General features: G+C 42.0%; 1 protein-coding gene and 1 long non-coding RNA gene across 4 annotated transcripts in view; one reads left to right on the forward strand and one right to left on the reverse strand.

The window, feature by feature from the left end:
* LOC125501368 overlaps positions 1-7415 on the reverse strand; it is a 35203-nt gene extending 27788 nt beyond the window's left edge. The window contains exons 1-2 of the long non-coding RNA XR_007278916.1: positions 5966-7415; positions 5627-5833 (exon numbers count right to left, since the gene is read on the reverse strand). This is a non-coding gene — a long non-coding RNA (uncharacterized LOC125501368). The remainder of the gene's footprint in view (positions 1-5626; positions 5834-5965) is intronic.
* The window catches only part of LOC105682972, a 34784-nt gene extending 9020 nt beyond the window's left edge, over positions 1-25764 (forward strand). The window contains exons 2-6 of one of the 3 annotated variants that reach the window (XR_002305482.2): positions 2815-3174; positions 3665-3791; positions 4654-4826; positions 19969-20127; positions 22993-25763. Coding sequence is in view for 2 of the 3 variants with exons in the window: in XM_048656866.1 (XP_048512823.1) it covers positions 2815-3174; positions 3665-3791; positions 4654-4826; positions 19969-20048 (740 nt within the window). In the remaining variant the exon portion in view is untranslated. Of the gene's footprint in view, positions 1-2814; positions 3175-3664; positions 3792-4653; positions 4827-19968; positions 21399-22992 lie in introns of those variants that run through there. The other 2 variants (XM_048656866.1, XM_012395237.3) reach the window with 2 other exon arrangements.
* The last annotated feature ends 314 nt before the right edge of the window (positions 25765-26078 follow it).

Genomic DNA, 26078 nt, shown 5'->3' on the forward strand with positions numbered 1-26078 from the left:
TTCGCATACAAATACGTTCGTAATTGTGTTACAAAAAGTTCGGTTAATTTTTCCTCTTTACCGGGGGGCGAGGGGGGGGGGGGGGAGGGGGGGGGGAGGGGGGGGTGATATTGTAAAGCGTATAATTGGATATCCCCTACCCCACCGCCCGTGCATACATCATGCGGATTGTTGGCACATAATATAATAATGTAAGCGTATGTTGTACGCAAATTTTCATCGCTAAATATACCAGACGTTCTTTGTCACCGTAATTCCGGCTATGCGTTACAAACGCCGCCAGTCGTGTGTACGATCATAAAACAAAAAAAAAAAAAAAAGAGAAAAAAGAGAAAAAAACGAAAAAAGAAATGCTCTTTTACTCCACGTTTCGGCGGAAAGTGGATTTCCGTTGGAAACAAACCGACCGCCGTCCTCCTCCCTCTTCCATTGCGGACGGTAGTATGTATTCGGTAGCCTCGTCTCGGTATGAACTGAATTTTCCACTTGACAAATCTACAATATAACTATTATATACATTTATAACCTATTCATGTGTCGTTCGTTCGTTCGTTCATTCGTTCGTTGGTTCGTTGTGACGGGCGGTAAGGATATATTTTATGCAATTGTTCGTTCAACCGTTAACTCGGACGATATAAAGTGAAATGAAAAATGGACAAAAAAATTTTCATAGCAAATCCAAAAATTCGTTATAACGAGAGAGTCGAAACGGAGGCGTTAATTAACAATCGTGTATGAAAACAATAACGAGGCTCGACGTTGGGGAGGCCATGAATTCTAATTATACCGTGCGATACGAAACACATCCAAAGAATGAGGAAAATTAGGAGGGCGTGGCAATTTAAGAGTACGGGTTGGACGTATGTGTGCCGGTGGTAGAAATGTCTTCGTGGAACGACCGAGCATAAACTCCGGTATAATTGTTCTCACTTCATTAAGCCGCGCGCGGCTCAGAGGTAAAGCTGCGGAGCATCTATATAGCGGGTAAAACTTGCGGCTGCGAACGAAAAGGGAGTAGTGGGCGAGGGAGCTCGCGAGGCGGTAGGGAGCGAGACGCGGAAGCTTTCTTCCTCAAAGTGAAAATACCGCCCGACCAGATCTCCCTCTCCTCCGGCTGAAATTTCACCTTTGACCCGCCGCGTAACGCGATCGTCTTACTCGCCCTCCCGATGACAATGAATAAAGCTGCGACGAAACGAGCGGATCGGGAAGAAAGCAAATTAATGAAGGAATAAGTTACAAAGTCAACATTGTATACCGCGCCACTGAAAGCCACTGTAGAGCTTCGGGGAAAAAGCATCAAAAGTCAATTTGACTAATTTACACGGTCTTGCGCCGCTACCTACGACTTTTAACACCGTAACGTACGTACGTTACGGTAAAACCTCGTCCTAGTGCGATTTCGACTCAATAATACGCGGGGGTTGACGCCGGCAACTTTCGCCGAACGACCGAACGGCGGCGGCGGCGGCGGCTGCTGCTAGGAGAGGTGAAAGAAAAAAAATCGTTGAAAAACCGACCGTAGAAAAAAGATCGAATAAAGAAATAAAACGTAGTCTGTAATCTCCGGTAGTAATGCCCGCATGGCACGAGTCCGCAGACTATCTAATCCGCGTCGGGCTTCGGGTTTCATTCGGTAACTGATTCCGACTTCATGGGATTTTCTTCGGCGTTCTAAGCGAAAATAAGGGGAGGAGACAACGAGTGATTATATACTTCGACATCCACGTTGGCGCGTCTCTTTTTCTTTTTTTTCTTTTCATCCGATTTGAATCGAATGAAATTTCGCGTGGTGAAAAACTGCGAGTTTTTTTAATAATCGGATCAAATAAGGTGAGGATCTCGGGACAACGAAGATTGACGAAGCTTCGGGTCGGGCAACTGGCTACGGTTCCAGCGAACGAAGCGACATGTGCAGGTAACAAGTTCGATCTAAGTTCTCCCAGGTTCGAGTGGGATCGGTTTTTTTTTTCTTTCACTCCATCGACTCATCCCGCCGCATCGATTAATCCCGCGAGTTTTCCGAGCTCTTTTTTTCCCAATAATTTCTTCCCGCTTCGAATCCCATTTGAAATCCACTCTTGACTGATTGCAGATTAGATTAAGAGGTTGATGAAAAATAATCGCGGATCGAAAGCCGGTAGCGTAAAGGGATGAAAAATTTTTCCATCGATATGAAATAGTCGAGGGCGTTGAAATTATGCGGTACTCGAATCGAGCCATGGTTTTTCCATGGGAATTCCGTTTAATAGCTTCACATTTTTAGATACGGAACGAGCGAAATAATGGTAAAGAGATAACGGAGCGCATGAAAATGGCCGATGGAGTTTGAAATAAAACAGAAAATAAGCACTTGTCACACGGAATATCCAGTTACACTTACAGGTATACGAAAACACGTGCATTTTGCATGAGCTGCAGATGGTGGAACCTGGTACACCCGTTCCATTCCTCGCGTCTTTCTCTTCTCCGTACATCCGTTTCCTCTTCTTTGCTCCTCCGCTCTCTCTACGCGACCGTACAATACACCTTGTCTGGTTCCTCATCTCCTTCGCGCATACCTTAAACCCTCCCCATTTCCTCCCCTCTACCAGTTTCCGGGATATCAGGCGAACTCACATCAGAAACGAACGCATCTTCTCATATACGTATATCCATGAATAAAATTTTCGAAATACGTCCGCAGATATTCATCGAAATATCCGTCCTTTGCGTGAATAAAAAAATCCCCCCCGCCCCCCGGAAAATCAGCGGATTCCCGACGGTCAGAAAACGACGAATATTGAGTTTTGGCGTTCGGCGGGTATGTTGCAGATATCGGTGGTATAAACATAAACGTGGTGAGTATCCCGAAGATCGTGCGGGACGGTACGGAGGAGCCGATCGTGTTGGACTGCGACTACGAGATGGGAAAATCGTCGAACACGGGCTTGACGATAAAGTGGTACATCGGGCAGGACCTGCTCTACCAATGGATCCAAGGAACGCCGCCGAAGGCCTCCGAAGAATTTCTTAACCACGTAGACGCGTCCTACAGGGCGAGCGACGACCCGGACACGATGTACAGAGCCGTTAAACTAGTCAGACCCGGACCCGACCTCTCCGGCGAATACAGATGCGTCGTATTCACCCACGACGACGAGGACGAGGCCAGAGGCAGGATGCTCGTATATTGTGAGTAAAATTTCAAATCGGATACGACGATGAAACGATTAACCTTCGATGCCCGAACGCGCCGACGAGTCCCTGACGGTCGGTGAAACGCGTTACGGATACGCGGGCGGTATAGTAGCGGCAAGTGAGATATCTAATAATTAGAACGTGCATCCACGACCTACGGTGTCAGGTGTCAAAAGAGACGCGCGTGTATCTAGCTGCACGGGAGTGACGTACGCGAACGTCGGCCGGGTAACATTTGGCCTGATTAATTTAAATCTCGCCACTTTGCCGGCTCGCTATGGATACCGTGTCGGTGCAGACGGTGTCGCGTGTGTCACCGAATCAGTCAGCCGTGTCTACATCGAATGACGAAGCTTCTGGGAATATTTTTTTCGGAAATATATATATATATACTATATACTATATCGACTTCCGATCCGTTGATCGAAAATTTCATACGGAATCAAACGGTTTAATTTCGATTTTTGTTTTCGCTTTTTTTCAGCGCCGGAGCATCGCTTCCGGTTATTACATCTTCACAGACGAAACGACGACGCCAATCGACAGTTGATCGTCGAATGTATAGCGGAGGGGGTTTTTCCGCAGCCGAAGATAACCCTGCTTACGGACGCGTGAGTATATTGGAAGAAAAAAAAAAAAAAAAAACAGAAAAGACGGGGGGGCAAAAGTTTTCCACAATTTCTCACTTCGGTAATAAATCTTGGCGAAGAAAATGACGGCGATAATCAGACGGGATTAAGATATTAAATATATAGCAATTCGGAGTTTGTGTGAGTAAAGTTTCAATTACCAGGATGAACTCTGTACGGAACGTTGGGGATGAAAGTGGGTGGGTGGTAAGCGATAACATCAGGGCCGATAATAATTGTTGGTATCGTTTAATTAGTTTTCGAGATAATGGAAGGTGGACGACGATGAACGATAATCAAATCACGATTAAACCCTAGGGTAATTGGTTTGGTAATTCTCGTCGGATGAATCACGGTTTAGGACAAAGGTATAACGGGGTATGGCTTCTTCGTGGTGAACGCGCATCGGAATTATTTTACATTTTCATTACGAATATCCGCGGGACTCGACGAACGACGGAGTGACGGAAAATCGAACGAATCGACGTAGGGGAAACAACAAATGCGATTCTAAAAAAAAAAAAAAAAAAAACAAAGCCCCGATTACGGGATTCCGTCATTTCGTATCAATTCGCACCTCAATTATCTACATTACGCACTACATCCCCGCCCCTCGTGCTCATTTCTAAGGACCTTTTCAAGGTTTCGGAGATCCGCGGGGCGACGGATTCCCCTCGAAGATTAAAATTACGGGGTTGTCATCGATACCGCGTCGAAATTCAATCTCCCAATAATCTCTCGCGTTTCGAATATCCTATACCTTCGTTCGATTCCCTGGGATATGTTTATCGAGAAATAATTGCCAATATTACGGGGTTGAAATTTGCCGTTTAATCCGTTTCAGGGAAGTTATCCGTGATCAAGAGCACCTCTACTTGGAACGCGCCGACGGACGATTCGACGTGAAAGCGGTCGCCGTATTGGATACCGAAACTTTGCAACTTCCGATAACCTTGAAGTGCGAACTGTACATACAAGAGGCCAACTACACAGCGATACGAGAGTACGTCTACAGCGGTGAGTCCGTTTTACGTATTTTGTAACCAGACGATCGACGATCCGAAACTAATTCCGACGAATCAGTCTCTCTGTCGTTCCCATGATTTTTGCGTTCGGAGTTCGCGGATTCAGCGTAATCAACGGGGTTGTTTGTTGTTACGCCGCATGTTTTGATCGCGCGCAGGTCAATTGTTCCGGTCAAACGAACGAACGGACGCTGAAGGTTTGTACACGTAAACAGAAAATTTCCCGGAAGCAACGCGAGTTGTTCCGACGAACTATTGTCAAACCGCACAATCAACACCTTGTAGGAAACGAATGTAAAGGGTGTTCGAACTGCAATTTTCGTTTTATGCACCGGGAAACTAATTGATTCGAAGAAACCACACAGCTCTCGACTGCAGCCGAATCGCACGTTCGCACGAGAGAACACCGCGTACGAGTTGTGACGATTTTATTCTTTGGCAGATAAATTTCGTCACGTTAATTGTGTCAAGAACTTGTTTCGTTAGATGCCGGTGGGCATCATCGATAATATAATATAAAAGGATTGTAGTTTTCTTCAGTCCTCTTGCTCAACATCGCAAATAATGTACATACATATGAATATTATGAATAGAACAATTATGCATACATATACATATAATGGCGAGCAATGCGGATTCGGACAATGAGCGACGAGAACTTGTCGAATATAATGTTAAAATCGGACAGATATATATATAAATAACAGATGGCAAATACAAACCAGACACAGAGAATGTAAAATCGATGAAATTGGATAAAAGAGGCAATATGCAAAATATATAATTACTTACAACTCACGTTTACCTCGTACGATCGCCACGACAGCCCAAGGAGGAGAGAACGACCGGATGATCCGCTTCCTAGAGTGGACTGAATTCCGTCGTACTCTTTCGGCCTAAATCGACAATTTGGCGATCATCGCCCCTCCATTGTACTCGTGCGACAAACTTGTACATAATATACCTGCGGGTGACCACATGGGTGCCCACAGAGTAATGCTAAATTTGAGTAAAAGGAAAAGACAATTAAATAACTTCGATTCTTCAACCAACGTTTGACAACCCGTCAAGATTATTTCCTCAAAAATCTTGCGGAGGAAGCAGTTGAAAAAGAATTTAAGAGGTTTTTACCTCTCGTAAGAAGGGCTGATATTATTTTAGGGTTTCTGGTGAAACAACGCTGCCACTATCTCAACTTTTGTTCTCAGTGCGTACTTCCGAATTTTACTCGACTTCCCTCCTCTCGACTCTGCGCATTTTTACTTTTTTTCTTCCGTTTTTCCCGCAATCGGATTTCACGTAGGCGCCACTCATGATAGGTGTACACACACCTATGCTTGATTTTACACAATTCCGTCATTTGCCCGACTTTCGCCCTTTCGCCCTTCCACCCTTTCCGACTTACCCCTCGATCCACCGACGTACAGTGAGAATCGTCGCGCGACCGGCTTTCCGCCACTTCGTTCCATCCGCTATTTTCTCTTACGCTCCATTAAGTTTCGGGAGTGACAGACACTTTTCGTTTGACGCAACTCGACTCGACGCAACTCGGCTCGAGTCCACCCCTGCCGCCGCTTCCATCGGGACGGCTAGCACTCAGAATTGGCAACGGAACCGGCGTCTCTTTCATTCCATGGCCCTCCCTTTTTAAAACTCGCTACCTTCGTCCCTCTTTGGAACGATCGAGCGAAGTTTGCGATCCTTTAGCGACGATGAGGTATGTAGCTCCGTAAAAATACCACGTAGTTATACCCCGTGTCCCGTACGGTGGGCGACCGGCGTGGCTCCCTATCCTCGCGGTTATATCGAGTGTCGACGACAGTCTGGCGTAAAATTTAACTCACGTATAACCACTTCGTCTTGGGGTGAAAACCCGGGACCTTCTGAGAGGGAGAGGATTGTTGCTATTTATCCGCGAAATGGGCTCGGCACCCAGATCAAGAAGGAGAAAAATGACAGCTTTGTAAACCTAAGTGGCACGTCCATTTCCAATCCAAGATTCGCCACGGATCCGCGATCGCCCTTTAGGCTCGTATACGTCCGGATATCGATCGCACCCCCCCCGGGGCTCGTGAAGACTACGATAATCATACGAGCGAAAAGAGTGACCCTGACCAAAGAAAAAATAATAATAATAATAATTCTGCACTGTTTCAATGGACGCGACGTTATCGCGTACATAATTTAAACACCCGCTATACATGTAACGGACTCGCTAAATAAACCGCTTTATAAAAGTTAAGTACCCGAGCATTTTTTCCGCGGGCTTATGTTCCGGTCAAAATTTACCGTTCCATGAACTATTTCACGGGATTTTCTCGTCTCGTAATTTTTCGAATTTTCACCTACCGCACGCGGATTAGCGACGAACCTTCAGAGACGCGCAGCGCGAACCTAATTTTACCATTGATGAAAATAGATCGTTACGGTGATTGGTGTTTCTTTTTTTTTTGTCGTTGAGTTTGTGCGCGGGGAAATAGATATTCTACGAGTTTCAGTCGGGGAATGCGGATCCGGGTGATGGTAAAATTTTGAGGAATCACGGGAGAGTTTCCTTCAGTTTTCTTTTCCCTTCGTGCCCTTCATTAAGTTTAGCAAATATTCAGGTATTCGAAATTACGAACTCCTCCCTTGCGCTTATGCTCGGCGTGGAAGCGAGGAGGCTTCTTCTCTGCTTCTTTTCCCTTGTGTGCTTTTGCCTTTTATGTGTTGGCTGAAGAGGCGAATAGAAGTTGCGAACCGCTGAGACCTATTAGCGGATGATAATTCCAAGTGCCAGAGACGTCCCTCGCCGCTTTTCACCTTAATAGACGCTCTATAAGTCTAACAAAACACCTTGACTATTATGGCGTAACAAACTTTTCAGTGGCTTTCCGGCACACAATTTTCATATACATCGATCGCTTCGGCCACCTATAATACCCCTCGATGTCGTCGAATTAATTCTGTCTTTTTTTTTTCATTCCCATGACGAATTTTTATCTCAATTTCCAAATGAAAAGATGAGGAGGCTAAAGAAAAAAAAAATAATCAAAACCCTAAATTGTGTCTCGATTTTGAAAAAGTTGTTCATTTTTTTGAAAATTATCTGGTAACTTGGATAAATGGTGATCGATGGGAGAAGGAGAAGAAAAAAGAAGGAGAGGGAAGGTGATCGCGAACAGTCGTTCTCTTTGCTCACGTCCTTGCCCTTTTTTTTCACGCAGTCGGAACTTCCGTCTCTGAAAAAGTAGCGTCTGATGCTCCGGAGGATGAGAGGAGGAGGAGGAGAAGGGTGGAGGAGGTAAAAAGAAAGGTGGAGAAACACGCGATCGGCAAACTTTGTTAACTTTAATTTAATTAGCCGGTTGTACCTGGGCTACTCGCTTAACGACCTTTTCGACTCTTTTTCGAATGAAACGAATATTTTTCTCCCCACGTTCGCGATGCCCCCGCATTCCCTCGTCGCCATTTCACGTAACACGTACACCTCGCTGACCTCGTAGGTTGATGTTTATTTCGAATAAAAAATTTTACCCATTTTATTACGTCATTTCACGCCGTTGTGTATTTCAACTCCGTCAGTTTTTACCCATCACTTTTGTTCAATACTCTTGCCAACCGGGACCCCCCGACTGCGGCACACGTTTCCTCCATTTTCTTGATACGAAAACCTGAGTTTACAGATCTCTTCACATATCATCTCGGAACGCGGAAGATCTTTTCTTTTATTTCAATCTACGTACTCTGGAATTCTGGCAAACGTGTGAACTTTGAAGAATACGGAAAACGATAAACTTCGCTGAACGCCGCAAAGCGAAAGGGAGATACGCAAACTTTTGAAAGGATAAAAATACAGTTGAAGAGTAACCAAATAGAGTAAAATATAAGTGCGGAATAAAAAAAAAGGAAGAAAGGAGCGCCAAAGAATCCCCATAGATAGAATAATAGCCGGACGGGAGGGGTAGAGAAAGAGGAGGATTGGAGGGCGCGAGAGAGAGAGACAGAGAGAAGTAGAGAAGGATTGGAAGAGGAGGAAGAGAGGTAAATTTTTTGAACCGTGAGCGGCCCTTGGAGCGACCTAATTAAAAAAATATAACGAACCAATTTAAAATGTGCCCGAGTAATGCCAACGGCAGTGGCTGACGGTAGGTAGGTAGGTTTATACGTACGTACGTTGTACCTACGATCTACAACCAGAAACCAACAACCTACCTCGTGGTTTCGAGACAAGAAATACACCTAATTATATCCTCGACTAACGGTACATGCCGACAATTACTTTCGAGTGTTCAACAAAAAGGAAAACCAAAAAAAAAAAACAAGAGAGAAAAAAAAACGACCGACCAAAAAATAAAAGCCTTCGGCATCGCACCCGCGAGTGATACGCACCTGACGTTATACACCGTTGCGTAACGTCATGTGCTCGTGAAATACGAGAAATTGAAGGGAGAAAAAAATCGCGCATCAAAAAAAAAAAAGAGAGGGAAGAAATAATTGTAAAAAATAATTTGAGTGAAATGTTATTAAAAAATACCAAAAAAAAAAAAGAAAAAAAAAAGAAAGACTTGATCTCGACGCAAACTCTACGATCGCCTTTAACGGATTCTCACGCGAACGAATTCCAAATGGAAAAACATACCCCGTAAACTCCCATGACCGAGCTCAAAGGCATCGCAGCGCTTCGGGATAAACTTGTATGCGTGTATACGTGGAGATTGAAGTCGCGCGTGCGAATGTGCGCGTGTGTGTGTGTGCGTTACATGTACGTGCCAACTCGTTGCACATGTTTTTCTACCTCGTGCAGGCAGATTCAAAAGCACTTGTTTCACCCCATTCCGGAGGCCCCTCAATCACCGAAAGCATTTTGCCGGCATAACTTTTTCACACAGTGCAAGCACACCGCAAGTGAAACTACATCGTGAAAGTATCGAAATTTGTATGCGATTATTGTTATTATCATTATGGTTTCGAAAATAAACTCGATACGAATCTCCGTTGGTTTTCTTTTCTATTTTCGATGATATTCCAAAAGGATCGAGAAGTTTTTTTTCCGAGCACTGTATTTAAATGAAAATCGGCAAAAAGAAGGGCGCCAGTAAATTGAATAGGATGAACTATTTAATCTAATTTTCTCTTTGAACAGTTGAAGTTTTTCATGAGTTTCGTTTGATAAGGCGGAGTCAAAGAGGTTGGTAGATTGCTGTTCATAAAGCTTTGAAAAAACCGTTGTGCTTTGCGCGTAGAAATTTGAAAATGCCTTTAGAAAGTAACCTTAAACCGAGTTTGCGCGCTTTACATATAAGCTGAGGTGGGTAAAAGTTGGCAAAAGGTGAAACAGCAACAGTCGTACAGCCGGAGAAGATAGGAGCGTAGGCGGCGCTTTTGCATTTCCTCGTACACCGGTCTCTGTATAAGAGCGAAACTAAAAAATTAAATGAAAAAAACGTTACGGAAACGGAAAGAGAGAGAGAGAAAATGCGGAAAGCGGCGTTGGGTGCCGCGGGTCAAGAGTCCAGGGCATCTCCTTCGCCTTTTGAGCTCCACGTAAGCTTAGTCAACCAGCAAAGTGAGTCGGGGTACGTTTCGTTACTTTCGAATTCTCAACTATTACAAACTCTTTATGCCAAAGCTGGTCTTCGTCGAGAGCCCCTTCCTCTGTTCTGTACGGGCGGGACCTTCCGGGGTTCACCCCCGCTTCTTTTCGCCGACTCGAAAAGAAATAAAATCATCGCAGGCATAATGAGAATTACGAAGGAGTGTATCTCGAGTGGCGCTCGTTCAACCTAGAATTATTTTCTTCAACTTCGCGTAATAAGATTTAAATATTTACGACTGTGCGAGAGTCTGGCAACGTCACGGCAAAAGGCAGCTCACTTCCGCTTCACCGGAGCTTTTCAATATCGATCCAAACGTCAAAATAATCGTCGGAGTTCCCTTCACCTGCGCACGTAATCATCGCACCGATTCTGAGTCTGAACAGGCGTTCGAGCGAGAAATTATCGCAACTGACCGACTCGCGACCGTGAGCTTCTGCAGATTTTCTCGGTGTAGCGGCGTAACCTGGTCGGACGGAGAGAGCGGAGTAAGTAGAAAGCGGCGTCGGAGGAGAAGGGAGCTGCAGTTACTCCGTGATACGAAATCATGGGATGAAACAAAAGTGGCTCGGTATATCTCGAATGGCTCCGCTAATGACCATTAGCTGATGAACCCCGAGAAGCTCCGCAGGCATTGTGTTTCATCGTCAGACGTAACCAACCGCATACGATATGCCGACCTCTTTCTTTTTCGACCACCTGAAACAGACCGCGCTCGCGAATCACACCCTCTCAGATACCACGTGGATAACTGTAAACACGAAAGCGAAAATTTCAGCCGAGCTTCGTCGTGTTTTTCTTCGATCATTGGATATTCGTGGGAATTCGATGGGAATTCAAAAAATGTAAGGTCGGTACGCCGCGTGTTTGTTCCGTCGGTAGATTCTGTACCCTCGGAGTACGAGGGTGCTCGACTGTCTTCTCCTTGGCGAAGCACCGGGACTTTTCGTTTCCCGGGTTGCGCGGCTCGCTCTTTGTATATCTGTAGCGGTCGCCTGTTGCGGAGGATAGTAGTAGGTAAGTAGACGAGTAAGTACGTAGGTGGGGTAGATGCGGGGAGGAGATAGTCGTATATGTTTAATTCCGTGCGCTTCAAAAAGCTCCGTACGGTACGTACGTCGTACCGCTTTTCACATTTTACCCTCTCACTCGAAAAGTCCACTACCGACGACAAAGGAAAATAAAATTTTGGTCGACCCTACGGAGCACTGCTTTTACCGCGCCACATTTCGTACGAGACTATTCTGCACGTGTGCTTACGTACACATACGTTTTCATCATGTCATTAAAATGATCATTTCAAAAAACAGAATCTTACCGAAAAGATAACTTTTTTTGTTCATTTTTTTCTTCAAACTTTGGATCCGATACGCGGTATAGGTATGGCTATACCATCTCCTGTGCACCACGAAAAGTTTACACGACATACTCGAAATATTGCCAGAGAAAAGAACGTCAGCTAGAGAGAATCGTGGGTCTGAGGCCATGGTGATGGAAAAAAGTGAGGAGAAGCGCAAAAACACAAGCAAAAAAATTATTTTAGTGTAACAAGAGAATAGTTGCGATAAAAGATACAAAATATGCGAAGCCCACTTATACTTAAAACAGCATTGATCCAGTTATCGCCAATTTATATTGACCCAAAAAGTGAAAAATGGAGGATATCTCGATGGGAAAAATTCGTAACTCTATTTGACCGACGGATTCGTGTTCTTGGGGTCAAAATACGTTAGAAAAGTGCCATACGATCGATTTGAAAAATACTTCACTTTTGGCCCAAAAATCGAAAAAATCCAAAGGGGTACCCCTTGGAGTTTTTTCGATTTTGGGGTCAAAAATCAATATTTTGTCAAATTGGGTTTTATATGCTATTCTTATGTATTTTGAGCTCAGGAATCCAAGTTCACCAGTAAAATTCATCTATCTATGAAATTGATTGAGTTATTACTAATTTTTCGCTTTTTGGGGCAGAAAGATTGAGATATCTTGATAAGACATGGGTGTGAGATGTAATGATGTGAAATTGAGAAAAAAAAATAGGACAAAAATTTGAACAACGAATGCAACCATACGCTGTGCACAAAATGCTGGTGCCATAAATTACGCAGAGGTACGTAGGCCAGTGAAGTTAATAGCAAACTGTTTGCGGTTTGAGAAAATGAAGGAGGAGGAGAATGTGTTCGAATGAAATGGATCAAAAACGGGGAAATCGGTGAGAAATGGGAAGCGAGGCGATACTCCGAGTAGAGAGTAGCCAGCGCGGCGGATATCGAGTCGGGGTTTAACGCCAACGATTCGGGGCAAGATGTTCTTTCACAAAACTCGAGCGCGTTGATATGTGGAGGGTGTTGTAAAATGATGGCAGGTACATCACGTATTACAGGTGTAAAGCTCGCGGGTCAGGCGGCATTCGAATAGGGTAGCTTAATAATGCAAGCACATGCAGTACCCGCAAGCTCGAAGTAACCAACAGCAAATCCCCGCTGAGCTTGGATGTAGTATGCGCGAATGATATCAGCCTAGGTCTGCATGCATATATACATATATATACCTGCCATTACACTCTTACACGTTTAAATGAAAATGTATTTTTGCGACGGTCGAGGGCTGAAATAAAGTTCAACGACGCGACGGAAAAAACGAAGAAAATATTTATGGTGATCGCGCTAATTTTTGCGAGATCAGAAATTCCGTCGTAACCGATTTGTATCAATACTTATACGCACCGTATTTGCTTTATCTAATTGGACGTAACTTCGGTTGGATCTGATAAAAATTGATCGGTCGCGTAGCCTCATTCGTAAAAGTTTAAAAATTGATTGAGTCGGTGGAATGCAAGTAGCGGGGTAGACGAGGGTAAGGTTATTTTCTGTATACGACAGCGACGACCCGCCTGTTTCGGCAAACGACGAAACTTCGCCAATAAAGCTACGCAATATAAGGGCGAGCAACACGCGCTCGAATATTCGACAGTTTATTACCGGGAAACTTGAACTAGAAGCAGACGTGTCTTCTGTCCCACGTCGCCCCTCGAAAATCGACACTTTCAAACAAACAACCTGACCCTCGACCCCGTCGGGAGTGTAACCTCTGGGGGTGGAATGTATTAAAAAGATAAAAATAAAAACATGTCCGACAACCGCGTCACCCCTCCCAGCCATCTTGATACGCCGGTTGAAGTGGTGAGGGACAAAATCGACGACCGCAACCAACCATTCGTGTTTAATTTGCGAAACAATTGTTCCCATTCGTACACCGAGAGAGGGTCTCTCTAGGCACAAAGGGTGGAGGATCCCGAAAGCTCTCTCGACGCAGCATTATTCCGTCGAAATGAATTTCATCTCCATCCTCCGGGTCAGATTATTAAAATTATATGCTCAGTTTCGCCACCTCAGATGTCGCTAACTAGGCATACGTGCACATCAAGGCCTGAAATTCATCCGGACAAACGCAACCGGATTTTTCGAAGCCCAGAAATTCTCCATCGCGCATCCAGAGGCAAAAATTCGAATACGGCGAGAGGAAAATCCCCGCGTTCGACGATCTTTAAATTAACGGCTCGTTATCCAGTGATTTTTTTTGTTCCTTCGTTTTCGATCTACGGCATTCGCTAGGACACCTCGTGGAGGATAGAAAAATATGAGGGAGCCATATCGGTGCGTATACATGTGGTCGAGGAAAAAACAGACGATAAAAATTTGAAACACAACGGTTTATTAAATTTTTTTGTTTATCGGGGTAGCCCACATAAAATGTATAGTATATATACATACAGAGAAAATTTATGATATGGGTACATATAAAATTACTTGCGTTTTCGCAATATATATTCTTACCATGGGTATATATATATACGAGGAGCAATATCTCAGCTACACGAATCTATAAATCAAATCGATAAAGGCGAATTTTTGGTTCTAAAGAAAAGTGAGGGGTTGTAAAAAAAATAACTGATCACCCATAGCGCGGCGTCGTTGAGCTTATCTTTCCGCAGGCCTCCCTTCTCTATAGGTAAAATATCTTAAATTTTTTTTTTTAGCCCTTCTCCACACACACCGAACGTTCGCGTACGTGCGTACGGTATCCCTCGTCTTATATTTATAATACATACGTACGCGGACGGAAGGATCGCGAAATTTACGCAGGCGCGGAATCGCTTCAGTTTTGTAGCCGAACGGCGTATATGTATGGATGTGCGTGAATTTCACCCCGTTTTGACGAGGAGCCACCGCGAGCTACGGGTGTGCACACACAATAATGGCGTTAGAGACAATTCCAGGGGTACTAGAAAGAGCGCAAACAGTGAAAAGGACCTCAGTTGATATTATCATACGCGAGTACCAATTTGTTTTACATAATACCAGCTTACGCTGCGAGAAGTTATACTGCGAAATGTGCACGACGAATTTCAAATGAATGTGCAGATGATAGTGACGGTCGGGGGGCGAACAAACCCATACCCACTCGCGCTAAAAAGACCGTTCTTCTCCGCTCTACCACACCCACCGCCCCCGACCCCCGTTGGAATAGTCGCGAGGCGGCACATTGCCATCAAATTTCATTTGCTTTGAAGAAAAAACTGTCGGTAAAAGATAAAAAAAACAAAAAGACGGAAAAAAAGAAGATAAAGATTCGGAGTGAAAGAGAAAGTGAGAAAACTTCTATTTTTCAAACCCTTGACGATAGCGTTTTTATTTTCTTCAGTTTTTCTTTCTCTTTCTCGTTCAAGTTTGGCGTCTTATTATTATTTTATTTTTTCACCAGTGACAATTTTTATCATCTCATTCGAGATTCGCGCGTGATGTGGAAGAAAAAAAACGATGAAAATTGTCTTTTCATTCTTTGCGAGAAATAAAATTTGAAAATATCACTCCTGTGTATATATATGTTATTATTCGTTCTGAGCTTTGTAAAAAAAATGTAGATTCCGAGGAATGATCATGTTTTTTTTTTCCTGTTCCCTACATTTCAATTTCGGAGTATAAATTGTCAACGTGTCCGGGGGTCACGATAATAAGGTTTAGTAGGGTAGCTGGTTCCGTGGATAGGACTTAATCCGTCGATCTGAACGGTCCACATTTCTCTCTCCTTTTAGTATTTTTACTTTTTTTTTTTCTCTCCTCTCCTCAATGTCGCTCCCCGACTAACGTTCAACTAAATTAAGGTTGGCCATTCAGTTGTTCAGCTTTTTGCCCCTGACTCCGGCGGGGGAGTTGATCGTTCGTGTTCTTTGGTAACCAACTTCAACGCCCGTCTGCCGGGATATAAACGTCAATGACAACGCGCCCTACAGCGAGCCGCAATGACGAAATAGGAAACCCACGAGGGAAATCGCGCGAACATTCACATTACCTAAAAACACAGGACGGTCGTCGACGAGGTCGTATTATTACGCCGGCCGATACACGAGAGATCGTAAAACAGCGCTGGCCGGAAATCTTGATGAAATTCTTGTCAAATTTTATACAACGTTCGTCGAACTGGTAATTAGAAATTGATTGTACGAGGCGACGAAAACAAAAAAAAAAATACTGAGCGATTCGCGACGATAAAAGGGTAAAAAACTACACGGCGACCTCGTCATACTCGATGCACGATATTTTCACGGAAGAAAAAAAGAAATTGAACATTCGTTGTACCGTAGGTTTAATTTAATGTTCGAATATATCATCTGTTTTACCGCCTGGGGACAAGCGGACTGTAATAATGATCGAGTTCGGCGAAACATCTGGAATCGTTGCGATCCATTACCAACCCTACCGTCCTACGTCAGCTGCGCGAATATGTCGATTGATATCGATTGTCCAATCGCACGATCTCACGAGTGAGATGTATGACACATTACAGCGGTGTAAAAACAATGCCCCGAACCGCATCGCTCGCCATCAAAATTAAAAAAAAAAAAAATATATGTATAAACAAAGAAAAAACCGTCGTATAGATGAACAAATAATAACGAATAAAAAATCAACCCGTATATATATATATATATAAACATGGCGTCGCGACGCCGAGGGGCGGGCAGCCCCGTTCGTTTATCCCGTTCCTCGTCACCGATACATGTTGCGTACCTATACTAGAAATTTAAATTTCATAAATCGTGCGATATTTATTTTCCGCTCGTTTCCGGCTGGTAATTGCCCCCTTTCCCACCGTCGCCTCGCCGCAGTTAATATATACATAATACGTAGATGCAGGCGTGCGCTATTTTTTTTTTCTCTCTTTTTCTCTCTTCGAATTTTCTATTCCGCCCTGAGCTGTTCGAAACCAGGGGTCATGTACCCCGTGCGCAGTATCCGAATGTCAAATGAATTAAATTCTTTTTTTCTGTTATTTTTCTTCTTTCGTTTTTTTACTTTCATTTTGTGCGAAGAATAAAAAAAAAAAAACAAAAAAAAAAAAAAACCTATCGCTGGATCTGCTGGTATGGAAAAAAAAGCGTCGCTGTGTAGTAAAATATACGGGGCAAAGCTCATAGATATATAGAAATAAATGATGGAACGAGTTGATTCGCTATCGTTCCATTATTCAAACGAGATTAAACGCGTACGCGATGACTTACGCAAATACCGATTCCCCTAAAATTCCACCATTGCGACCCTCGCCCTACCCCCAAAATTCGAAAAGTAACGCGCGGACCGGAGTTATATGTGTAGGACGGGATGAGGATTAAAATCCAGCTCGTTTGTAATCTTCCTGATGGACCGCTTTCTCGTTCTCTTTACCTCCCCGTAGCTGATATTATGCGTACAATTTTTTTCATTTTTCCGTTACGTCGTTATCACGCGGGTAAATTTCTTCCTCTTTCGCGCCACGTCAAACCAGAAAAGGGAAATGTTCGATAAATTTTGAAAAATTAAAAAATTCGTTAAAGAAAGAAAATCAAATAGCGAAATAAGTTGGATTTATAGTTACTCGTTACCGAAATAGCTGGAGACTTGTCAGAGTTAAACAGATACGTGGGTACGCACTCGCGTGTGCGTTCTCATATTTTCACGCTTCATAGCTCGTTAGACCTACCCTAGGTTTTTTTTTTTATCTTATTTACCTATTTATTTCTTTCTAGCTTTCCCCCATTCGAATTTATATCCCGTAATTGCGAGCGGGGGCTCAAGTGGTATGAACATCAATTGGAATGGTCGATGTGAAATATAAATTTGAGTATGACTTTCAAAGTTAACGATTCCTGAAAACCTCCACCTCCGTATCGTATCGGGGCAGAATTATTCCATTGAACGGAAACTCTGCTCTATATAACAAGCAGCAGCAGCGCGGAATCGCGGATTATATGGGTACTCGTAAAAGGCTATTAATTAGCGCGATGTAAATTTAGGCAAAGGCAAAATATCTGCAAGACCTGTTTAATTACCCTGAATCAACCTCCGTTTCCTACATATGTTTTACATGGTAAATACGTAAACTGTGTACCGTCGAAACTCATGGGAAATGTATATTTATGTACACACATACGTATTAACCCGAATTGATTACGGAAAAGTCGTTGGAGAGTCGACATGCATTTACGTGCACGCTTTTGTACATAGTATCGAAAAACATATATATATATATATATATATACGATAAACTGAAAGCTCACGAGAACGAATTAATTAGTTCGGTATGTTGTTGAGGAGGTAGAGAGCAAAAAAAAAAAAATAGAAGAAAAAACTCAATCATCAAAGTGACTTTTGGACATTTCCAACTCTATGCAGTTAGTCGCAAGGTTTGATCTTCCGAACCTAATGAAATCGAAAACACGTACCTCCGATGCTTGGCGTGCCTAAACCCCGGGGATCACGGATCCCCCCCGGTCTGCGCCAAGAGGGATTAGAAGTGTCAAACTTTCTTCCATTACTAGTTAATGTCCGTCTGACCTCCGCCTTGCAGTTCTTCCGCGCTGCCCTACCTGCGGAAGATCTACGAATAGCGGGATTCGCTGAAACGTAGCGTACATCTGTACAGTTTGTACAGTCGATGAATCTATCTCCCGATCCAAACGGATGAGGTACAACAAGAGCAACGAGAAAAAATTCCAACTCGTCGTTGGAGAAAATCAAAGATAAACGATATAATCGTGCAGGATAGCGAGAAAGAGGAAACAAAAACGGGAAAATCAAAGGGGGAAGAAGAAGAAGAAAGAACAACAACAACAAGAACAACAACAACAATGGTATTCGTAAAAGTAGAATAAGAAAAATAGGCGAAATAGAAGCATGAGTTGGTGGTGTACAGCAGCTGAGAGGAACTGCGAGAACCCACCATCTGAAGCATGTAGGATGAAATAAAGCTAGGAAAAGAGAATGACGCTGGTTGAGTTGGCGTGCTTTAGGAATTAGACCGGGGATTTTCTTCGGGCTGCTCATCCCCTCGCGCCCCTCGATCTCCCTCACCTTCTGTTTATTTTATTTCATTTTATTTATTTAATTTCTTTTTTTCTCTCATCTTCTCCCTCCGCTCTTTCCCCTCTCGTTTATTTATCTCTCTTTCGTTTCTCTTATTTTCTCGCGCGATTCGTTCTCGCGGTGATGGCGCGGCAATATGAGGGAGAAAATAGGTGGGTTGGGTGTCCGATTCACCCGGTTCACCGCCACCGCCGCTACCTAGTCCCATTTTCTCTCCCGATTGTTCTTGACTACATCTTTCTCCATCCCTTATACTCGAATCCCCCATCTCTCATCTCCTTCGTTTTTCTTTATTCGCCGCAGAATCATCGATGCTATAGATTCCACCGACGTAATAAGCTTTTCAAGCCGATCTCACTCGCGGACCCAAAATGGCGATTCCGATTTCGGAAAGCAGTTCATCTCGACGGTGTGAAGAAAATTTTTCGAAGTTCCTTGATCACGAGTACAAGTAATACAGACTGATGAATCGTGACGAATTCGAAAAAGTGAAACTTTTCTGGCTGAGACACGCTACTTTTTTTTTTTTTTGTTCTTTCGGTACGCATCACCCCGCAGACTATCGGGTCACGTGTTATCAGCAATAATAGTAGCGCAGGAGAGGGGCGAGGGGGTTGTTATCGTATCTCGTTCATGGTTGGTTGACGATTTTGCGCGAGTCTTCGTTCACCATCCCGGCTCATAGTTCGGGTCTTGAGGAGAAGATTTTGAGAGCTTTATTGAGGAGAGATTTCACGGGGTTCAGAGTGACGAAGGTGAAAGATATATCAAAGATCAGATATATATACATATATATACATTTTATGTACGTACATGAAACAAAGGGAGAGAGAGGAGAGTGTATATTGTCGCATAGGGTATATCTCTTTGAGGGAAAAATAACTTTTTCCTCTTTTTCAAAGAATTTTGAAATGTTCTCGTCACCCGTTACGACCGATTTTTCTCGAGTCTACTGGTTGCGCATGGCTGCGCCTGTATTACTATTAAAAACTTTGAAAAGTTTCAATGAAATTTTCCAATGACTACATCGGGAAGCAGATGTTCGTAGCTTTCGCGGATCTAGAATCGAACTTTGAGAGGAGTGAGAAAGGACAAGAAAGAATTGATGTAACTGCAGATAGGATGGATATTCTATCTACTTGATTCGATGTTTCAGGGTCCAGCGAACCACCGGAGCTCTCGATGGCCGCTTACCTTCTCTTCGCCGTTGTGTTTTTCGTAGACGCCAGAGGATGATGATGAACTTGGCTGTCGACGCGTGAGTAACTCAAAACCATGAAGAGATCGAGAAAATATTTTTTGAACTAATCGATGGGTAGGTGTTTAGATATAATCAAGCTTTATCGCATTTCACATTGTCATTATTATCATCTGCAATCATCAAAGTTCACGAATTTATATGTCCTATACCAAAAATGCTGCGAAGAGTTGTAAACAAATTGAAGAAAAAGAAAAAAGAAAAAAAAAAAAAAAACTTTGGCTTTCCTACAACGGATCTGCACCAGTCATACCTTGTACTATTTTATTATACTTCGCGGTGAGGTGGAAAGCTGGGCTTTAATTCTCATTCTTGATGTTACACAATAACGCCTCGAACCTGGAGAATAACTCTGACGTTTGACATGAGAAATATGAGAAATTAGATATTTTTCAAACGTCACAATTCTGCAATAGTTATGGAAACAATAAAAATTTCGATGTGTATTACGATACGATCCTCCGCGGAACAAAATGATTAGTAAAAATGAACCAATTATGATGAAGAAAAAAGTTTCAGGACAATGAAAAAGTTTTTATATTTTCATTCACATTCGACCGATGATTACTAATGATTGAATATCAATTAATCCGATATCGAGTTTAATTTTTAAATGCACGTATCTTATGTGATTCTCTATCAAGAATAAATCGACAAATTGACGATATTAGATTTGTGGTATCGTTTGAAAGACGATTTCGAATATAATATATATGTATGTAATGTATATACTATAATATGTAGTGACAAAATGAACGTTACTATCCAGAATATAGTATGCGATTTGATCACTATAATAGAGAGATTATGCAATTTCTGTACATACGGAATTTTGTAAAATATAAAAATAGCCAACACCGATCGACAATACCTACTATATTAAATACAAAAACTAAATTGAAACGATTCAAGTATATTAATCACTCTCAATGAGTCAAAGTTTTCCATCCTTTCCTTCTATTCGCCTCCTTTATATTTGCCTTTGTTCTATTTTATTCTCTACTTTACCTCATTATTCTTTCATTTCAAAAAGAAATACAATTCAGTTCTTTTCACCGGAGCATGTAGTTGATTGCGAACGGATCTGACAATGATATAAAAGAAATACCGATCAAAGATCTGTATTTGAAAATTACACATTCCGATCATCGGCCAAAGTTTTCACGCTCAGAGATCGCCATGAACGCTTATCATCGAATGGGTATGTCTGTATTTTTATGTGCATGCTTACTGGACCAAAAAAAAGAATCCACACGAGACAAATCTTTTTTCTTCGAAAATCCTACATGATATCATTGAATTTGCTTGCTTGTACAATGATCGAAAAAGAAAAATGAAAAAAACTGACGGAGGAATAAAAAGAAAAATCAACTAACGAATTATCAAATTAATGTAGGTGTATATGAATACATGTGGGGGATGGGGAGAAAATTCCTCTTATCTGTAGTTGACGTAAATGGAAAATATTTTCAGTCACCATAGAAAAAACAATTTGTTTCTGGAGCGAAACGGGGCACCTACTAGAAAAGTGAAGAAGAAAATTCAAAAAACAAAATGAAGTTAATGGAATTAAATTTTACAGAGTTCTTTGGGTACCCCATTTTGTCCAAACGCCTCTTTTCGCCCCCCCCCCCCCCCCCCCCCCTCCTGCCCTTCCCTATATAGTACGGATAATATGAGCAAGTTTGATTAATTAAAAGCATTCACACATATACGTGAGTAAAATACAGGCTGAGAAATTTATTATTCAGACCCTTTAATTTTCGTTTCAATAAAATTATGATGAAAAATAATAAAGTGCAGTCTCGATGAATGAAAAATTATCATTGACCTCGTATACAGGTGATTATCAGTTAGCAATGTATTGTGCATACAAACGTTCCAACAAGTGGAACAAATTTGACTATTCGTAAATAAATATATATTTATATATATATGTGTGTATCCTATATAAATATGATGCACATTGTAATGCAACTTGGATTGCAAATGGGAGATGAGTGAATAAATATTGTTGAATAAATATAGATATTGGTCGGTCTGCATTGGAACTTAAACCGCACATATTTACATAATATACATGCTATGCATAGCGAATCGAAATTATTAAATTCATAAGAACGATAATAACATACGGATTTTTAAAATTAACCTTTGTTCATATATGATTTACATATAGGTATTATACTCGAAATAAAATAATATATTTTACACAATATTCAGTCGTACTTCTATAATAAATTAATCATCAAATATGTGTAAATATAAATGGGGATTAGATGACGGAAAAACACAACAGATAATTTGATGAAAATAGGCTGACATTCGAACAAATAAAGTATAATGAAAAATGGCGAATAAAAAGAAACAGAAGAGAAAACAAACAAAAGCCATCTTTCTGTCTTACGACACGATGATACTAATTGTTCGTGCGAGATGTAGTTGATCTTCTGACAAAATGATAGTTAAACTTACGCACATGTACTAAGCGCAGAGGAAAGCGAAGGCGAGGAAGGCCTTTGTCGCAGTAAAGTATTAAATTTAACGCAGGTAATAAAAGTCTATTTCTCTTCCGGCGTTCGTACGTACACGCGTATACCGGCGTAGCGATTAAACACGTCACTTTTAATAGTAATAATAATAACGGTACGACGATAACGATAATAACAATGATAATAATGATAATTGAACATAACTTATCCACCCCGAAAAGCCCTTGAGCTGACTGGTCGCATTGTCTCTCTGATTTCAAACGCAATAAGAATCGTTGAAAAGATGACGAAAGAAAAAATTTTAATTAGTATCGGATGACAAGTATACATTCGTTACACACAAGCATGTACAAGTATATACATATACACACATATATATACCTATCGATCTGATCTAATGTAACGCAATAATTGCAAACAATAATTACAGCTAGGACGAGAACGGGAAGCAACAATTCATCAATTTTACGTAACAACTGTCTCCGTTCAACTGCGGCAATTGTTCCATACCGACATATTGTCTACTACACATGCATATGTACATTATCAGATGCTTGTGGTTTATTTCCAAAGGTCGTTATACAACTAATATAAGCGAATAGCTAAATTCGAAAAAAATTGGCGTGTCCTTTTCAATCTGATCGCCACAATTGGAAAAGTTTACTGAATTATACATTATTCATTATATTTCGCAATGAATGATATAATATATGAATGAACGAGCGAACAGACGAATGAATGGATTAATATTGTATACAGGTAAGTGACGCGAATGAATCGACAGGAACGATAAGAGGAAAAAATAACGAACGAACGGAATATGTGTGTAAAAAAAGATCATCGTATTATTTGGGTATAGACGGTATTGAAATGAAGCTGTGATAATATCCGATCGTACGTATTCAGATGGGTGAAATTACGGGGAAGGAGAAAAAAATCTGCGAAGTTTGCGTAGAAAAATTGAATGAAAAAAATTTAAACGTCAATTTCTACATTAATAAATTATAAAGTTATGACTCACATAAATTTACGTTGCTATTTATGTATATTTGAATCTTGTAATTTATATGAGAAATTATATAGAAGATATTATTGTATCGATATGTGTACGTAAACGTGTGATATACATATTATAGAATCGATCGAGAGAGAGAGAAAAAAAAAAAAAATATTATAATAATACCGATAATAATAATAAAACATACACGTGATTATTATATATGTGTTGAAATTTATTTGACTCACGTAGCGAACGGTTGGCGAAGTAGCCATTTTGAATACTTAACATCGTGATGAGAGATGGGATCACTGTGAACTAAACATATGATTCTCTATCTCTTTTTCTGATCGCAGGGGTAGATAATTGGATGAACGGACGACTAAATGAATGTGAATCGATAAATCACGATTCGTGTTCAGAGTATCGGTCGATCGTGAAGCACGCGAGACGAAAAAAATCGTCGATATGCGTGGACACTTGGCCGAAGGGTTGAGGCTGAACCGAGGACTGAGTTAACGAAGAAACGAAATAAGGCGGCGACGGTCGTGTTTTTCTTTTTCCGTTCTCGCGCTCGTCGCGTATTCCCCACATTTGTACAAACTACCCTTTCTCGTATTCCGTGTGCAGTTCGCGACCTCACAAAGGGAATGCAAATTGGCCAAATCTGTCAAACCGAAGGTCTCACGCTACCGCTTCCCATGCGTACTAACAACTCCGCAGTCGCGATATCCATATCGTAAGGGAAACCGTAAAAAGCAAAAAACAAAAGAGAATTCATAAAAACGTACATGTCGTCGGACAGCTCCGAGGTATCCGGGCATCTAGGGAGAAAAAGGAGGCGCGTGCCTGTTGAGGGCGAAAAATAAACCGGCACAAATAGATCGCTCAGGGTTTGATGTATCGCTGAAATATCATTCCGAATGCGCAATGGTCCGATAAAGTAACGGTTATATTAATAGTCTTATCTGGTACGGAGGACTCACCTCTTTTCGAGTGGTGGCTCTTCATTTTATTGAAAGCCAGCTAGCTCGCTATACACGCACCGTTTGCTTTCTCCGGCTGATATTTTCGTCTTTTTATTTTTCAGGCATCGGTAGAATTTCAGATACTCAAATTTGACGCAGTCGTGTTACGGCCGTGTTCAAGCTCGTTGTCGTCGTCTGCGAATATTCACGTAGTTTCAACGAATTTCAATTTCACGCGCAAAAGATTCGTCGATTGACGATTACATCGACGGAGGTCGAATGATGGATCTTCGATGCTTGCGCGTATAACTATAAGCGGATGTTTTCGTTCGTTTGAGGGTGAGTCGATATCTCCCTAATAGCTACTCCGTAGCGAATAGGGAAAGCCCCTTTTGTTTTCCGAGTCGACTACTACTTGGAATTAATGAGCTACCCGTGCAGAAGCGTGCCGAAGGAATTGTTGGCTTTCATATTGGCAATTTTGCTAAGCTGTTTACAGCAGAGGGGTTTTCACATAGTAGCCGGTGTATACATACCTATATAACTTGAGGACGTAAAGTAGGTTGGTAGGTACTGCAGACGCTGCACGGTAGTTTGAATATCAATTGAGCAGAAAATTTATATGATGAAAACAAGCGGGAAGGAAACCAAACGAGAAGCGATCGCAAAACGAACGATAGAGAGAGAGAGGGAAAAATTTCGTCAAAGGAAGAAGTTCACACGTTAATTGAGACGTTGAGAATATTCTGATAAACTGAAGATACATATATGCTCCAGGAAGAACGCGAGGAAAAAAAAAAACGTGAGTTTTTCAATCGTTGGGAACGACGGTCTACCGTCGAGGGGAAAAATTGCCGCAAACTTCGCCGCGTTCGCGAGAACACCGGAAACGCAAGGGGTTCGAAGATTTTCTTCATACAAGCACTTCTGATCTCAGCTATATAACCGGCAAAAGTAGCATCGTCTGATACCAGCTCCGAGCTTTTCTACAACTCACGCCGCCGCTGGCGATATTCGTTTGAGTTTTCTTAAAGGGTAATAAACAACCTCAAGCGTACTCCAACGGCCGTTCGTTTCCTTCCGGATTTAAACGCGTAACGTGTACGTATAATTTGTACAAGGTATAGCCGGTAAACCGAAATGAATTTCTTTTTGATTTCAGCGCATCCGATGCATATTAAAACCACTGATTCGGAATAATAACTGTTTCATTTAATCTCATTTCATCCCCCGGAGCTTATTATCGCCTCTTTGGGTATAATAACTACGGTAAATCGTTTTATTACCGCGAGTCTGGAGTCCGGCGTTAGAAATTGCAGCCCCCGCTGACCTCCGCGCTTCTCTGACCCGCTGAAAAAAAAAAAAAAAACCTCTGAATTCCGACGGGTTGGAAAAAAAATCTTTTCCCGCAGGTACTCAGTTTTTCAACAACTTCGTATCAGAATTACCTGGAGTTAGTTTCGAGTTTCTTGCAACAACGAAGAAAAACGGACAGGTAAAAAACTCCAAGCTACGGAGCTTGGTGCATAAATATTTTAATTCGAGTACCGA

The sequence above is a fragment of the Athalia rosae genome, chromosome 6 (assembly GCF_917208135.1).
Source record: "Athalia rosae chromosome 6, iyAthRosa1.1, whole genome shotgun sequence".
Lineage (NCBI taxonomy): Eukaryota > Metazoa > Arthropoda > Insecta > Hymenoptera > Athaliidae > Athalia > Athalia rosae.